This window comes from Capsicum annuum, chromosome 2, assembly GCF_002878395.1.
Source record: "Capsicum annuum cultivar UCD-10X-F1 chromosome 2, UCD10Xv1.1, whole genome shotgun sequence".
Taxonomy (NCBI): domain Eukaryota; kingdom Viridiplantae; phylum Streptophyta; class Magnoliopsida; order Solanales; family Solanaceae; genus Capsicum; species Capsicum annuum.
The window spans coordinates 80,341,903-80,360,279 of NC_061112.1; the positions used below are offsets into that span (position 1 = coordinate 80,341,903).

The 18,377-nt window shown below is 34.3% G+C and overlaps 1 protein-coding gene across 1 annotated transcript; it reads right to left on the minus strand.

The window, feature by feature from the left end:
- Positions 1-5,291: 5,291 nt before the first annotated feature.
- On the minus strand, positions 5,292-9,072 carry LOC124896200. Its single transcript, XM_047407723.1, has 7 exons — positions 9,042-9,072; positions 8,795-8,923; positions 8,377-8,567; positions 8,212-8,304; positions 8,025-8,126; positions 5,468-5,533; positions 5,292-5,372 (listed from the first exon to the last, which is right to left on the minus strand). Exons 1-7 carry the CDS (start codon positions 9,070-9,072, stop codon positions 5,292-5,294), a joined length of 693 nt encoding a protein of 230 aa, XP_047263679.1.
- Between the last annotated feature and the right edge of the window lie 9,305 nt (positions 9,073-18,377).

The following is an 18,377-nucleotide window of genomic DNA, read 5'->3' on the forward strand; positions in this document are numbered from 1 at the left end:
AAAAATGATGCATAATTTGTAGATTTTTCATTCATGTAAATTATAAATTTTGGATCATTTTGCAATAATTAAAATTCCCCAAATTCATTCACTCCTTAGTCCTTGCTTTTTATATTTTTTTTCATTTAACGATTTAAAATTTTAAATTTAATTTCTAGTTTTCTACTTTAAATTAAAAATTTACTTCTAATATATAATTAATTTACTACCAAATATTATTAATTTATTATATTAAGTAGCATATGTTTTGTATATTTGTGCATATATCTTCTATAGAAGTATATATTTAACGTATACATGTGTATATGTTTTATAAATTAGTATATAAGTATATCTATATATATTGTAATGTATATATATTGTAGTATATTTTATAAGTAGTAGTATATATACATTGAATAGTGCGTATACACATAGTTATTTCTTCTATAGAAGTGTATATTTAACGTATACATGTGTATATGTTTTATAAATTAGTATATAACTATATCAATATATATTGTAATGTATTTATATTGTAGTATATTTTATAAGTAGTAGTATATATACATTGTATGGTGCATATACACGTGTATATATCTTGTATATTTAATGTATACATGTGTACATGTTTTATGAATTAGTATATAAGTATATCTATATATATTGTAATTTATATATATTATAGTATATTTTATAAGTAGTAGTATATATACATTGAATGGTGCGTATATATGAGTAATTGACTAATTATGTATATGTGTATATATTTTTTAAATTTTAATGTAGTATATACTATATATAGTGTATATATATTATTTAACGTATTTATAATGTATATAGGTGGGTATATGTAATGTATATTGAAAGAAAGTTTTTTTTTTTTATATTTTTAACCGGGTTTGACTGATTTTTTAACAAGGTTTGACCGGGTTGGGTTAAGTGGACTGGGTTAGGGTGGGTTATAATTTTTTTACTGTTTGGCCCAGCTCGGCCCGGCCCGTCTAGCGCCAAAATCGGCCCTTAACCGGCCCTCAACCCGGTTAAAATAGAAGGGATGATTCCGATTGGTTCGGCCCGGCCCGTTTGATACCCATACCTCACACTAATGGTAGGGGCATGTGTACTCAAAGTATGATAGAAGAAATATATATATATATATATATATATATATACGTATCATTTATCATAGTTCGGAGATATTTATCATTTTTTTTAAATTTTTTTATCTCAAATAATCAACCCAAACCCATTACCTGACCTAATAAATCCATCGAATTCGATTTCAAATCAACTCAACCCGACCTCTTCTGTTTTTTTTCCTTAGACGTGAACTCCTATGAAATTGATGTCATTAGTCATTGCTGCTAGTTGGTGTTTATTGGTTGGAGGAAGTGGAGATTAAGCTGGACGTGGCCGGAGCTAAGGGCGGTGGCGATGATTCGTCGGTGGGGTATTTTTAATTCGGTGGAGATGGTGGCTATGTGGTGTTAACCGGTGATGGGTCGTGTTTTTTAGACAGAATTTTGCTGAAACTGAAACCTAAGGAGTTCAATTTATTTGGTTTTATTTTTTGGTATTATGGTTAATAATTTTTTTTTTGAAATTGATAGTAGTGGGTGTTACTGTATTGTGTGCGTTTGTCGTTATAGGGGTGGAAAACACACATCTGTTAGACAGGTGTTTCTTGGATTTAAGTGGGACCGGATCAGGTAGTGGGTTTATTGAATTGGATAGTAGGTTTGAGTTAATTATTTGGGATAAAAAATTAAAATGAAAAGGGACATATAAATATATTTCTGAACTTTGATAAATGATATGAATATATCTTGTCATACTTTGTATATACATATGCCCCAACCGTTAGCGTGAGGGGCCTATACGTACCATTTTATTAACAGTAGGGAAATATGTATACCCAACGTATGATGGAGTACATATACGTACCATTTATCATTGTTTGAAGGTATATTTGTCACTTTTCTGTTTTAATAATTAATATTTTACCTTCATGTCTCAATTGAATATTTATTGTGCATTATTTTTGAAGGAGTTTAAGTTCTGTGCCGTCAATACACAAAATATTCTACATTATTAGTTAACTTGACCTACTATTGCAAGTTACCCAATTAATTATATAAAAATTTTAAATTTTTTTTTTTTTTTTTTTTTTTTAGGTAAACTGTAATAGCAAATCAAGTTTACATTAAGCAGTCCACGCTGGCAGAAATTGGTCCAATAGAGGGTTGTCTGTTGAGTCAAAATAATACTACCTGAATAATGTACGTAATGGCTGGAGGCAGTTAGTCTGTGGAAAACTACCCCATCGCCATAGGCCACATCCCTGCACCAGACATTGCATGTTGTGCACTGCGCAAATAAGACTGAATCGGGGAGTAAAAAGTGGGATTTGCCAATGTCAGGGGGGGTTGGATGAGGTCAAGGCTCAAAGATGGACATAGGAATTAGGATTTAGCGTCATCACACTCGTTTGGAGTTATTCCTTTATGGATAAATCTTGACACTCCGCGTAATATCCCTTCAAAAATAAATTATTAATGTTTTAATCAAATTAACTTGATAGAGCACAATGAAAATAGAGGCTTAAGTTGTGAGATTTTAAATAATCTCACATAGTTAGTGTCAATTATGTGAGACGCATCCCTTATTTTCGAAGGATAGTACTTGTTAATGCTATTACATGTGTCGTTGGCAACAAGTCTGCATGGAACTGATCTCGTATCTTATGTGAGTTAATTGACATCGATTAGCAAACAGCTGTAGAGAATGTACTCGGCGAGGGCACCACGACCATTACGATCTATTGTTGGTAGAGATTTTGTAGTAAAGATAACTTAGCTTGTGCTTTACCAAATCTCTCACTTGAGAAGGTAGTTGCTAGGAAAGAAACGAGATGGAGATATATCTTTTTAATTTAAACGATTGAACTTTTATGCGAACTGGAACTATACTTGAACGGCTTTGAATCTTGCTTAGGGCTTGAGACGAACTGGAACTATACTCGAACGGCTTTAAGTCTTGCTTAGGGCTGTTTTTCACTCCTCCTAAACCTAAGGCAACCGGGTAGAGTAAGTTTAAAAATCCTTATAAACTTCTTTTAATTTTTATTAGATTCATATATTGTGTATATTCGTGATAAAAATTTGTAAAATAGCTGTTGAAAAGTAATGTAGTAGGAAAACTGCACATTAAATTATAATTAGGTGAAATTAAATCAAATCCTAAACTTTGTACAAGTTCTTTAAAAAAAAATTAGCAGTATATGGTAACAAATACAATCATATAAAACAGAAGTGTTCTTATAACTCGACAAGTACTCTAACTTGAGGTCTATGTGACCTTAGGATATGACAAGTCATTGACATAATTAAATGTCCCGAATGATACCTAACGAGGGGAATAGTGCCAAGTCCCTGATATAATTTAGTGCTTTAATTGAGATAGATGTTGACCCAGGCTGCTACAAGTTATTGGCACCAAGTCCCCCTCTACACCTAACAAAAGGGTAATAGTTCTTTGTTTAGTAATAGCTCTTATGCTCGATCGTAAAAGGAACTCTTATGTTATTTGACATCATGCAATTGAATGCTTTGCTTGTTGAAACAGACTAATTGAGAAATATGTAACATAAATTGAGACTAGAGAATAATAAGTAATATCAGTACACATAATATATGGTGGTTTTGTAATACATGGTAATCAGTTTGTTTTCAAAATATACGAGACAAATGTAGGACATGTTGGGCATGCAAATAAAATGTTATAGGATCTCTTAATGATGTAACTTATTTTTGAGGAAAACCATTGTGCGGACATTGATTCAAAACAGACAATATCACATGATATTAGTAACACCATGTTAATGTTAGTTACACCATGTTAATGGCATCTTTGAATTGTTTTAGGCCAATAAGGGAACTACAAAAATGTAAAACAATAATGTAGCAGAGGTGTGGAAGAGTTGATTGGTTTATTATTTCATAATGTGGTGAGAATATATACACATACATAGAAACCTAACAATGAAAAGAATCAACAAAAGAAATCATAAAAGAAATTCTATGAATCTGATTCTATTACTATAATTCTGATACAATTCCTATAATTACCCTAATTATATATTACAAGGAATAATTTTACATTTATTCTCAATATCCCCCTTAAGTTGGAGCATATAAATCCATCATGCTCAACTTATTGCAAAGGTAATCTACTCGAGTTCCGTTCAACGCTTTTGTGAATAAATTAGTTAGTAGCTCCCCTGTCTTCACATATCCAACAGAAATCAAGTTTTCTTGAATCTTTTCTGGAATGAAATGACAGTCAACTTTAATGTGTTTCATTCTTTTATAATATACTGAATTTGAAGCGATATGAAGGGCAACTTGATTATCACACCAAAGTTTTATTGGTGTTGTATGCTTTCATCCAATTTCTACAAGAAGGTGATGTATCCACATTATTTCACACATAATCTGTGCCATAGACATGTACTTGAATTTTGAACTGGATCGTGATAAAATATTTTATTTCTTACTTCTCCATAATATCATGTTTCCACCCACAACGACACAATAGCCCTACAAAAAACTGCTTCATTTGCGTGGGTTATATATACATATTGCGGAGGTTGATAACCCCCGCAATGTGATTGCACGGCGCTTTTCAAAACCTCCGCAATTACGAGCGTCGCAATCTGTTTACGGTGGTTTTCATTTACCGCCGCAATCAGTTAACGGCGGTTATATAACGGCGGTTTTGACCCCCACAATATGCAATATTTAACGGCGGTTTCGACCCCCACAATATGTAATATGTAACGGCGGTTTCGACCCCCACAATATGCAATATGTAATGGCGGTTTCGACCCCCACAATAAGTAATATGTAACAACGGTTTCGACCCGCACAATATGTAATATGTAACGGTGATTTTGACCCCCATAACATGTCACATTTAAAAATATAGTGGCGGTTAAAACCTCCACCGTATATTTTAAAAACTGCAGGGGTGAAGAACCCTACAATTCAGTTGATATTTTTTAAAAAGAAAAATTACACTGTTCATGATCAATATTTAAATTTAAATTTTATTTAATAAATTTAATACATATATCATTCACTGTTGGACCAAACAAAAATACATTTTAATAACAAAAATGAAAATATATTAGATCATAAAAACATACAATAAAATTATTGTCATTAGTATTAAAAACTAATTTAAACGCAAAACACTTCTCCAATAGCGATTCGATAACATCATCATAATTACTAATACGATTACAAATTTCAATGATTATCACTAGAATAACCATCACCAGATGATCTTCCATTCACATCCGAAAGAGGTCCAGTAGAGACATCAGTTGGCTACAAAAGTGAAAATAAAAACAGTAAGGTTTGTGAATACTAAATATTTTATAACAATGCATTAACTTAATTTTCCTCAAATCAAAATTATTTACCGTAGAAGGAGTGAAAAATCCTGCAAACTGTTCAGGTATCGTGCCTTCTTTCATTATCATATATGCCTTGAAAGAGTTCATCATTAGATTGTGAGAATTCACCAGTTCTTTGTAGTTCTCTTGGCTATTCTTATGAGCATCTAACATTTAAGTGTAGTTTTCTTGGCAATTGGATGGACATGAATTGTTACTATTTGAAGAACTCATACTGTTAAAATGAGGACGTGTTTGTTTAAAGGATCTGCTAGGAACAACTCCTAATCCCAAGCACCTTACCCTTCCAGAATGCTCTTTTCCTAGCACCTTACCAACAACATCATTTGGAGAAACTTCAGACTCGTCCATGGTGCTTTAACTTACCACGAGTTCAATTTTTTCCTAAAACATAGTACAACACAAAAACCATAGTATAACTTAATCTAGCAGCGAACAATAAAAGAAAAAAGAAAAATTAACGAAGAGATAGATACTGGAACTTTCAAACTAAAAAGATATTTATTATTTCAAATGTACTGCCATATAATAAATTCAAGATCAGCTTTTTTCTTTTCGAAAGTACTGAAACTATGCTGATAAACATCAAAAGTAAACCAACATGAAACAACGAAACACAACAGGATATTACAGTTCAACTAAAATTCCTTCTTTATGTGGTCTGCATAATTTATAATTTTTTTCTTACATTCAATAATCTCCAATAGCCAAAACAAAAACATATGTTGAAAACCAAATGAGAGACTAGCAGAGATGCTTTGCGGAGATATCACTTTCTTTAGTGGATATTTTTTTCTTACATTCAAAATCATGTGTCTAATATTTTGGTTTGATTTATTAAGTGTATCATTGACGGTGACATCAAGAAGATACAAAAATAAAGAAAAGGTTAAGTCAGCTCTAATATTAAAGAGATTAAGCTAGAAAAAGGGATCAGAAAAAAATTAAATTAGAAAGAGTAATTGGAATCTGCCACTCTTTCTGTAACCGTTTTGTAAAACTTAGAGTTTGTACTCCACATGTTGTAGTATTTAAAAGCTTGTCTTCTTCTATTTTGTGCACTTCCTAATCTCATATGGATGAGTAATAACTCACCACTTTATTCAAAAAATGAGCCCTACAATTAGGCATTTCATCAAGCCATTTTGTATTTATAAGTAACCAATCAATGTGTGAAGAAACTCTTTTAGTTTCTTCTTTGTCATTCTATAGAAAATTATATCCTGTATGTACTAATTCCTCTGGTTCACTTGTATTAATGCAGTTCTAAAAGTCAACCACCTTTATCAAAGAGACAAGATTACCCTATTCTGTCAATACCATGCCAGAAAAAGTATGTGTCAGCTGCTATCACGTGAACTGAAAGGTCTTAATTGAGAAGTCTTTAGCAGCTCTACATATCCCTTCACTTCACATAAAAGCAGTTGTAACTATACATATCCCTCTATTCCTTTTTAATTCCCAATTGCCATTCATACTTAAAAACTTCTTTATCTTTAGCTATAGCTATAATAGGGGGCATTTTGAAAAGATGCAGGTACAATTACACCTCTCTTTGTCTATCTGCAGGTATAATAACATGACTTCTTTATCTCCCTTTATCTCTCTTAGCTTTTTCTTTGTTAACAACAACATATATACACTACTATGGCTGTCTTTCTCACATATTCCACCTAGCTAGCTTACATACATAATGCTTACACTCGCAGGAACACAAAAAGTTAGCCACCACCTATAGCATAGTTATTATTACTATCATGTATAATTAAGCACATAACAAGCAACATACATGTAAAACCGCACATTCACCTGTCCTTCTCAACCAAAAAGCTATGCTATCAACAACATCACATTTCTTTTCCCACTTTCTCTATGTCTCTCTTATAATTCAAAATTTATAAATCCATACCTGAAAAGTCTCACTTAAATAAAAAGACTCTTAATTAATTCAACTTTGTTTTCCTTTTGTTGATGCAGCTAGCTAGCTTATTAAAATTGACATACGTAATAAAGGAGAAGAGCTAACTTTTCCTTCTCAAGCTCCAGTCCCACCATATAGCCACCTTGTTATCAAGCTTTTTTAAGATGCAACCTTCTGGCAATTACAGTCTCAATATTTCCAGTTCCTCTTCTTACTTAAACATTGATATTTTATTTCCTTATATGCAATATGAACCCGAATTTTTCAATATTTCAATGACCTTCATTTCTCCAACCCCCTCATGATCAGTATAATCTCGATACCAGTATTATGGTAGAAGAAGATTCCGACAAAGTAACTAGTACTTAGATCAAACGTAACAAGATTTTCTTACTATGTTTAAATTCCAACATTACTACTTAGTAGATTAGTAAGATAAACCAAGAACAACAAGTTGCTAGTGAATCGAAATAGGCCTCACACGGCTTCACTAGACTTTGAATTTGTGTTTTGAACAAGAAAATGAGATGAATAACAAAGCAACAATGCTAGTGAATTGAAAAAGCCCCACACGACTTCACTAGACTTTAGAGTCAACAACAAAATGTTAAAATGATAAAAATTGCTCAATAGAGTACTTACACAAATCTCCTTTGCCACTTCGTTAACATATGATCCATCTTCTTTCTTATGAGTAGCAAGATAAAGTGTTGCTCGTCCAGGCTTCTTTCCAGCCTCAACCATCTACAACGAATATTGACTTAACAAATTAAGGATAGTTTCATGTTTAATAAAGTAAACTAAAATATAGTGAACAATTATATTTCACCATTTCAGCTCTTCTTCTCGTGTTAGACTTGGAGCCACCAATGTGTGGAATAGTTTGCTTCTTCCGATTTTCAGCATTTTGGTTGCACATTTTCTAGAAAATAAATACTTAAATTCAGTATACAAATAATAAGTTTGGCTTCAAATGAAGCATTTAAGAAGATACCTTCGTTTTTTTGTCCAAACGATAATCAACATAACAAGTCCATTGATCCTTTGAAATTCCTTTGGGAACATTAGCCATAAGTTTAGATCTGCTTAGAACCGGGTCAAAGGTCTTATCCCACAACTTTATCCTCCTTGCACCCCACTTCTTTGAAATAGAATTATAGACATACCGTCGTGCAATTGACTCGGCTATTTCAAAACAAATCGGGGCTTTGGAAATAAAATATTGGTTAGATTATGTATAGCCATGTCAATATAAAGTATGTATACATAATATATCGATATGCTTATAAATATGTAGAGTACCTTTATAATTTGACTAAAGCAATGGTTAAAGTATGACTCGGGTAAATCATTCTATTTGGCAAAGCCAATCGGAAAAATAGTGCTGTCAGTTACTAAAATCCCACAAAAACCTGCAAGAAGTCCTTGTGCTTCTCCAATTGGTGCAACGTCATCAAATTCAACGACAATACGTTCTTCAGATGATAAATTTATTATGTCGCTAACCTTCACTTGTTTTGTTTTCACAGCCCCATGCGAATCTTTACAAAAAAGGATACAGTTATGCTAAAAAGAAATAAGACGCCCATAAATTAGATAAGTGGGCGTGCACTATATCTCTAGTATGCCACTTTATAAAATAGCAGAGAGGACACGAACATTTAATTCTATCTTCTACGACTGCATTCATAAATGCAAAGTCCAGAAATTAAGTCAAACCACGCTTATATTTCGGTGTGTTTTTGGGTTTTCCAATCCAAGATTTATCCATCTAAATATATTAAGAACTAATCTGCAACATAATTAAGAGTTCAAATGATAAAGCAAAGTCAGATTATCAAAGAACTAAAGTATGTTATTTCAAAACTAAATATGAAATGTACAAATAGAGATGACAAATACCAAAAGTACTTTTAGAACATGAGGTCTTAAACATGTTATAATATTTTTATGCCTATTAAAGCATGTTGGGTAAACTACAACGTTTAGATTTAAAAGTTTCTAAATATAAAAATTAACAAAGTGTCAACTTTTGAAAAAGATCATAAAGGAAAGCAAGCATGATTCACAAGTGGCTAATCCAAACCCATAAGGTGTAGTGTATTTCAATTGGTAACTAAACCTAAATCAAAGGACAGAAAAATAGAACAGGAAGAGAAACAACTTGTCAAAATTTTAATTCCTCCATATTTACCATGCCATAGAGTTTCTACAAGTAGTGAAAAATTATTTTAACTTCCGTAATAATTTGCATAGCATGTTCTTATTCTCCTTTTCTTTATAAAAGTAGCTTAATTAACATACTTCTGCATGTTTAACAAGAGTGCTCACTTTCATAGCACGTTATCAAGCTATAAACGAAAGAAAATAATACTACAATCAATCCACCAAAAACAAAAGATATCTCAAAAAGAATAAAAAAGTACAAACAACCTATACTGATGCAAATAAGAGCAATATTTTAATTGAAGAGGATCTAACAAATATTCCACTCGTCAGACCAAAATATGTTCATTATGACCTATACAAGACAAATTCCTTCAACCACAGAAAACATTATAGTAAAAAGAACCCATTGAAGATTAATATTTCTTTTAAACAGTAAGGACTTTAAAGAAGAAATTGAAGCATAAATACTCTAAATATAGGAAATTAAGAAAGGCTTTAGGAACATATACCAATCACCGGAGAAACACAATCGCTGGAGAACAGCTACCGCCGGAGAACAGCTATCGTCGGAGTGAATGCTGCCGCTAGTATCATCGAAGAACAACTACTGCTGGTGTCATCAGAGAACAGCCACCGCTAATGGTTCTATTTACTCAAGCAACATAAGATGGACAAAAGAAGTAATAAGCTGAAAACTACCTATAATTAACTTATAAAATACACCAAAGCACTAAGTAGTAGAAGACAAAAAAAAGATAACTTCAGAAATGTAAACACTTATATAAAGGAAGTGATGAAATTGTACCAAAAAAAGGTATCACTTCTAAACAACTTCGTCTAGCATCATAACACAGAGATTTCCTCAATCAAGAGTAAACCATATAGAACAACATGTCTAATTCACTGTCCTCGCACCGAAATAAACAAGAATCATATAAAATTCGAGTCCACACAAATAAAAAATTATCAAATAAAGTTGCAAAGACGGATTTCATACTTAATTCTCACTTAAACCTACAGATTAGTACTAATCATCCTACCACAATGCACTCATTTCCACAAAAAGTCCAATTACAACAAAGGTATCATTTTTAAACAACAAAGCTTATAGGAAAAAACCAGAAATGTATAAAATTTGAGTACATCCAATTAAAAATTAGGAATTTTAATGAGATATGAAGAAATATGATAAACAAAATTACTGGAATGTGAATTATGATAACAATGGATCTCGGAATCAACCGTTCGGTTAATGGAATTCTAGGGTTTTGAATCAGCGATATAGAAATTGACTTTGCCTAAACCACACCCAAGCTGCAGTCGCTGGAGAACATCTATTGCCGGAGAAATCTCAGTTTGGATTGGTGACTTTACCTTCGACGGATTATTGCTTTTGAGGAATGCATTGGTATTATCAGAAAAGAGGGCTGCGTGCGTTTGTATTATGAGAAGAGAAGAGGGTTTTTTCTTTTGTATTTTGAGAAAAAGAAGACTGGTTTTTACTGCTTTTAAGAAAGTATTTTTGAGAAAGGAGCCTTATTTTGACAAAAAAGAGGAATTCGCGGGTTTAGTAATTGTTTTCGCGGTACTTTTTTTGATTATAGTGGGGGTTTCAACCGCCCCAATAATATTCACGGTTTATTTTTAGTAATAGCGGGGGTTTTAACCTCCCTAATTATAATTAAAATAACAGAGTTACATAAACCCCCGCAATTTGATACATTTGTGGGGGTTAATACCGACCCCCGCAATAAAACCTCCGCAAAATACACTTTTTTTTGTAGTGCCTGTAGTAGACCTTTTACCTATCTTTGATCTACCCTAATCTGTATCTGCAAAATACTCAATGTAAGAATGCCCATGATTTTTGTATAATATGTCAAGTCTGGGTGCTCTTTTTAAGTAACATAAAATATGTTCTAGGGTAGTCCAATGTTTTATCATTGGTGCATACATGAACTGACTGACAACACTTACATCAAAAGTAATATCCGGACTAGTTACAGTGAGATAGTTTAGTTTACCAACTATTTTTTGTATGTTTTTGGATGATCTCCACCATTTTTCATAAGGTGTATATAAGGAATCATTGGACTACTACATGGATTGGCTGTCAACATTCCTATTTCTGTAAGCAAATCAAGAATATACTCACTGGGATAGAAAAATACATTCCCTACTTCTGCTCATTTGTACTCCTAAGAAGTATTTCAGAGATCCCAAATCTTTTGTGTGAAATCTACTATGCAAAAAGAACTTAAGAGATGAAATCCTAGTAGAGTCACTTCCTGTGATAACAATATCATCAACACAAACAACCAAGAGGATAATTCCAGTTGTTGATTGCTTATAAAAGACTAAGTGATCACAGTGACTCTTTCTCAACCCAAACTCCTGAACTACTTAACTAAACTTGTCGAACTAAGATCGCGGACTCTACTTCAAGCCATACAAGGATTTTTTTCAAATAAAAAACTTTTCTATACTCCTCTTGAGCAACACAATCAGATGGTTGCTCTATGTACACTTTTTCATGTAAAATACCATGAAGGAATCCATTTTTGATATCCAACTAATGCAATGACCAAAAATTAAAAACAACTATAAATATAAACAAGCAGAAATAAGTAAGCTTGGTAACTAGAGAGAAGTTATCTAAATAATCCACCCCGTATGTCTAAATATATCCTTTAGCCACAAGCCTGATATTATGTCTTACCACAGAACCATCTAGATTAACTTTGACTACAAAGACCCATTTGCATCCCACTGATTCTTCTTTTTTAGGTAAATCTACCAGATTCAAGTGTGATTTTCATTTAAAGCACGTATCTTTTCAAGCATTGCTTAATACCAACCAGGATGATTCAAGGCCTCTTTTATTATTTTAAGGATAAGATAGAGTCTAGAGAGACAATCAAAGAACTAAATGTAGTAGATAAGAGATATTAAGAAAAAAATTAGTAATATAAATATGGATTTGGATTGATGTATACCTTTACATAGAGTGATAGAGAGGTCCAATTTTTTTTGAAGGATTAGGTGAAAGAGGATCTGATGACGAAACAACTGGAGCAGGACATGTGTCAGTTGTATATTTTCTCCTATAGTAAACTTGAAAAATTGATGGTCTTGTCGGTTCAACATGAGCAGTCTTAAAAGGCACAAACGATGCTTGATGCTTGATGTGTGAGCTAATGCTAACATATTTGAGGCTTTTAACTAAGAATAATTGCAAAGTCTTAAGCAACTTTTGTTATTTTTGATTATTTTATGTTTGATTTTACAGTAGAAGCTACGATGCAAGAGAACCAACAAGGATGGAAGCAAAGGAGTTGAAATCTGAAGTAATTTAAAGAGAAGTGTGGCTGATGACATTTCTAATAAGTTGTCATCCCTGTCATAAGTTACCAGCTTCATCATCAGCCTCAGATAGAGAATGCACCTGAGTTGAGAGTTGTGATGATATTTTATGATAAGCTGTCAAGGAGTTGATTGGTTATCAAAGTTGTCGTCAGCCTAAGGCAGAATATGAGGGCTAAGGTAGAGACTTGACGATATTTGTGATAAGCCGTCAAGGAGCAGATAGGTTGTCAAAGTTGTCGTCAGCCTAAGGCAGAGCATAAGGGATAAGGTAGAGACTTGACGATATTTATGATAAGTCGTCAAGGAGTTGATAGGACATTATTGGTTGTCGTCAGCTTTAGGCAGCGAGTATCAAAAGCAAATAGGAGCTGGCGACATTTGTGATAAGTCGTCAGCCTCCTGATAGGTTATCACAAATGGCGTCACCTAATCCAAAGAATTTCTGAACTTTATTATTTTGTTTCCATAATTAGGCTGAACTATTTAAAGTCTTGTTTAGGGTTTTCTTGAGAGTTTGGAATATCTTTTGGAGACACGTATTTTGATATTTTATCTTTCTAGTTTCTTGACTTGAACAAGCAATTACTTTGAAGAGATTATCATTATTATTTTGGGATTACTATTGTGATCTAATCTAAGAATCTCTAGTTTCTATTAATCTTGTGGTAAGATTATCTTTCAAATCATGAATATAACTAGTTGTTTCGATTATTACATCACGAGCAGCTAAATTCCTTTAACCTGAATTATGGGATCTAGGGTTAAGTCTTGATAAGGTGCTGAGTGTTCAAGATTCAAAAGGTGGTAGGACTCCTTGATAATTATGAGGTTTTAATTATCGTCTATTTGTTGCAAATGATAGATAACACCTGCTTTGATTTGCTTGAGAAAGAAATCAAATATAGTGGGAAGTGAATTATTAATAGGGATTTGGAAGCACTAAAAACTTCCATTTAATAATTGACGCTGTAACAAGGTTGATTAACCTGAGGTAAAATCTGGTCATGAATATAAATTCCCTAAGTTCGAGAGGATTAGGTAATTGAATGCTTAAGTAGGTCGAGAGACATTTAGGCATAACTTCGATAAAGATAACTTGTTATCCTACCTATTGTGAGAATCTTGAGCCACCATTAGCATCTGTCAAGTATCAAAACCCCTAGTGAACATAATTTTAGTTTGTCCATAAAATCTTGATTACGAACACTATAACTAAAGTGACCAACAATTACTTGCTAAACTAAAAACCCCCATTTCAGGAAACATCCAGCTATCAGTTGATTAAATTGCAAATAACTTAAGATCACACCATATTCCCTGTGGGATTCGTCCCCAACCTAGTTGGGTTTTATATTGACAATGATATCTTACATTCTCATTAGAAAGGTGTATTTTGAGCATTGTAAAAAATACCGTCGTTGCTGGGGAATACAGTTGTAAATTGAAGTTGGGTGTGCTAATTGACTATTAGTCAAGTTTCCTAGTTTTACATTTATTTGTTGTTTTTGTTTATTGCAGGATCTTTGTAGTGTATGCCAAGAACCAGAAGTTCCAAAGAACCATTATTACCAATTAATCCGAAACCGCAATGAATTGGAAGAATGGCAGAACAGAAAGAGGCTGACAGATTAGCAGCCTTAGCTAAAGTATGTGCAATATGTCGGTCAACAAACATGACATCAAAATCCTGAGGATGAAGATTTGGGAGACGATGAGTTGCTAAATCCTAGTAACCCAAGGTGTGTAGAGCAATTAGCTGCACCAGTACTTTGTAATGTTAATAGGAACCATCCATTCCAAGAAAGGCAAGAGTACTAGCCGGTCCAGTATGACCTCAATGATGATGATGATGGAATAGACGGAGCAGGTGCAACGGGGGCAATCTTTCCTCCACCGTTGGTACCTGGGGCTAAATTTCACATTATGAGTACTATGATTCAACTCCTCAATCTTAAGGGGTTGTTTGGTGGCCTTCCTGGGGATGACCCAAACTTGCATTTGGTGAATTTTGTCACCATCTATAAATCTTTTGATAACCTAGGAGTGGGCTAAAATGCTATCTGGTTGAGATTATTTCCGTTGTCTCTGTCTAGGAAGGCAACTTTATGGCTAAATGAGTTGACACCCGATTCTATAACCAACTAGAGGCACTTAAAAAGAGCTTTCCTAAAAAGGTTCTTTCCGTCTTCCATAAAGGTACAGTTGAGGGATGAGATCAGTAACTTTAGGCAACTCCCAACTGAAGCCTTACATGAAACCTGAGAAAGATCAAGAAGAAGCTGACACAGTGTCCGAACCACAATATGATGGACATACACTTGATGGAGACTTTGTACAGGGCTCTTAAATCTGTGATAAAATTGATTGTAGATAATGCTGCTGGTAGTTCGTTTGTTGATCTTACATTCCCACAGGCTTCAAAGATGCTAGAAAGAATGACCAAACAGAGTCAGGAATGGCATACCAGAGACTCTGTGATAGCTAGCCCCACTGTGTCTAGGGGTATTACTGCAGAACAACGCAGAAGAGATGAAGAGCGTTACCAAGAAATGGCTTACCTTCAACCACAGATGGACTTGCTAACCAAGAACTTGCTATCAGGTAAGACTGAGAAGGTGAAAGCTATGGGATCTTAGGATTGCTGATGCAGAAGAAAAAGCAAACTATGTTAATAATCAGGGGGGTTTTTGAGACAATGGCCAAGAGAATCAAGGTCGGAATTATTATGATAAGCTTGGTTATAAAGATAGGGAGCAGGGAAATTAGAGGAACAAGAATGATAGGAGCGGGCTCTATGTCCCTCCTGGAAATTATGAGGTTGCTATAATAAGTTCTAAAAAGATGTCCATAGAGGACATGATAGCTAAGTTATTGAAGGAAGTAGAAGCTACCAACTATGCTGTGACTACCATGAAGACTGATCTATCATCTATTAGTCAGTTGGTAAACTCGCACTCCATCGTAATCAAACAGTTGGAGCAACAGATGAGCCAACTCTCCGTAGCATTCAACTAGAGAAAAAGTGAAATGTTACCAAGTAATATGATCCAAAATCCACAGAATGATGGCTCATGTATGGAGATTACCACTAGAAGTGGTAAGATATTACCTGGCCCTTCTGTGGGCAAAAATGTAGTTAATGAGGTTGTTGATGATAAACCAAAAGAAGGAGGTCCAGTGGAGTCCGAGAAGCTGGATAATTCTGATGATGCTCGAAAAAAAGAGAAAAAAAGGAAAATGAGGTAGTATTGAAAAATATCCCAATACCGTCACCTCCCTTTCCTCAGCGGTTGAAGAAAAAAAACTGATGATGCAAGATTTAGCAAATTTATGGCAATGCTCAAGCAGTTAACAATAAATGTGCTATTGGTGGAGGCACTCGAACAAAAGACAGGATTTGCTAAATTCATGAAGGACCTTGTAACTAAGAAAAGAGCAGTGAGCTACGAATTAGAGGATAATCTCCATCATTGTAGCGCTATTTTTACAAGGACCTTGGTGTAGAAGAAGCCAGACCCAGGTGCATTTACTATTCCCTATACAATTGGGACTATGGAATTTGCAAAGTCATTATGTGATCTGGGAGAAAGCATTAATTTGATGCCACTGGCTGTATATATAAAGTTGGGTTTTGGAAATCCCACACCCATCAACATGCGACTCGTGATAGCAGATAGGTCAGTAAAATGACCTGTTGGCAGTTTGTATGATGTGTTGGTAAAAGTAGACAACTTTATATTCCCTGCAGATTTCATCATTTTGGATTGCGAGGTGGACTTTGAGGTGCCCATAATATTAGGTTGACCTTTTCTCGCAGCTGAAAGTGTGTTGATTGATTTGAAAGCGAATGAGCTCTTATTTAGGATGAATAATAAAGTGGTATGGTTTGATATGTGTAAATCAATGAAGCAGCAGGAAGAAATAAGTGTGTTCTCAGTAGTTGATGTGTATTATGAGGACGAATAAGAGGTGTCAAGAGAGGAGCAATTTGTTGTTGAGCCTTTAGCCGCAGTTCTGATGAACTTTGATCGTGAAGACATTGAGGAGTATGAAGAGACTGTTTGTGCCTTGTCAGGAATGGTTTCATATCTTTATGCTCCTAAAAATCTAAACCTTGACCTTGCAATCGACCAACACTACCAGCCAAGCCATCCATTGAGGAGCCACTGGTGTTGGAATTGAAAGAACTGCCTGGGCACTTACGGTATATGTTTTTGGGCAACAAAAAAATGCTACTTGTCATTATTGCAGCTGATTTGGGTAAGCAACAGGTAAACACACTTATTTCAGTACTTCAGAGGCACAAGAGAGCTATAAGATAGATTATCACAAATATTATTGGCATTCCCCCTGGCATCTGCACACATAAAATACAACTTGAGGAAGATTGTATTCCAACCATAGAGCATCAACACTATCTTAACCCACCAATGAAAAAGGTGGTTAAGAAGGAAATTATTAAGTGGTTGGATGTAGGAGTGGTTTACCCTATTTCTGACAGCAAATGGGTGAGCCCAGTTCAATGTGTGCCCAAAAAAAGAGGCATGATTGTGGTTGCAAATGAAAGAAATAAGTTGATTCCACTCTGGCTTGTGACTGGGTGGAGAATTTTCATGTATTACTGCAAGCTAAATTCATGGACTCTGAAATACCATTTTCCTATGCCCTTTATGGACCAAATGCTTGATTGATTGGCCGGAAGGGGATGATATTGCTTTTTGGATGGTTGTTATGGATACAACCAAATCTGTATTGCTTCTAAAGATTAGGAGAAGACGACATTCACATGTCCATATGGCACCTTTTCTTTTAAAAGGATGCTGTTTGGGCTATGCAATGCACCCGCCACTTTTTAGTGGTGGATGATATCTATCTTCTCAGATATGGTGGAGGACTCCATAGAGGTATTGATGGATAATTTCTCTATGGTGGGAGAGTCATTTGAGGTGTGTTTAGCTAACCTAAGTATAGCCTTGCAACGATGTGTTGAATTCAATTTCGTGCTTAACTGGGAAAATGCCATTTTATGGTAAAGGAGGGCCTCGTTCTCAGTCACAAAATTTCAAAAAAAGGGATAGAAGTTGATTGAGCCAAGGTGGAATTTATTAAGAAACTACCACCTCCTATTTCAGTGAAGGGAGTGCATAGTTTTCTGGGATGTGCTGGCTTCTATCAGAGGTTTATAAAAGACTTCTCGAAGGTTACAAATCTACTTTACAAACTTTTAGAGAAAAAAGTGAAGTTTTCCTTCGATGATGATTGCTTGAAGGCATTTGAATGCCTTAAAAAGAAGCTGGTTGAGGCCCCTATTATTGTTGTACCAGACTGGTCAAAACCGTTTGAGATCATGTGTGATGCAAGCAGTGTTGCCCTTGGAGCTGTATTGGCACAAAAGAAGGACAAACTATTTCATCAAATATATTATGCCAGCAAAGCGCTGAATGGAGTGCAAAAGAACTA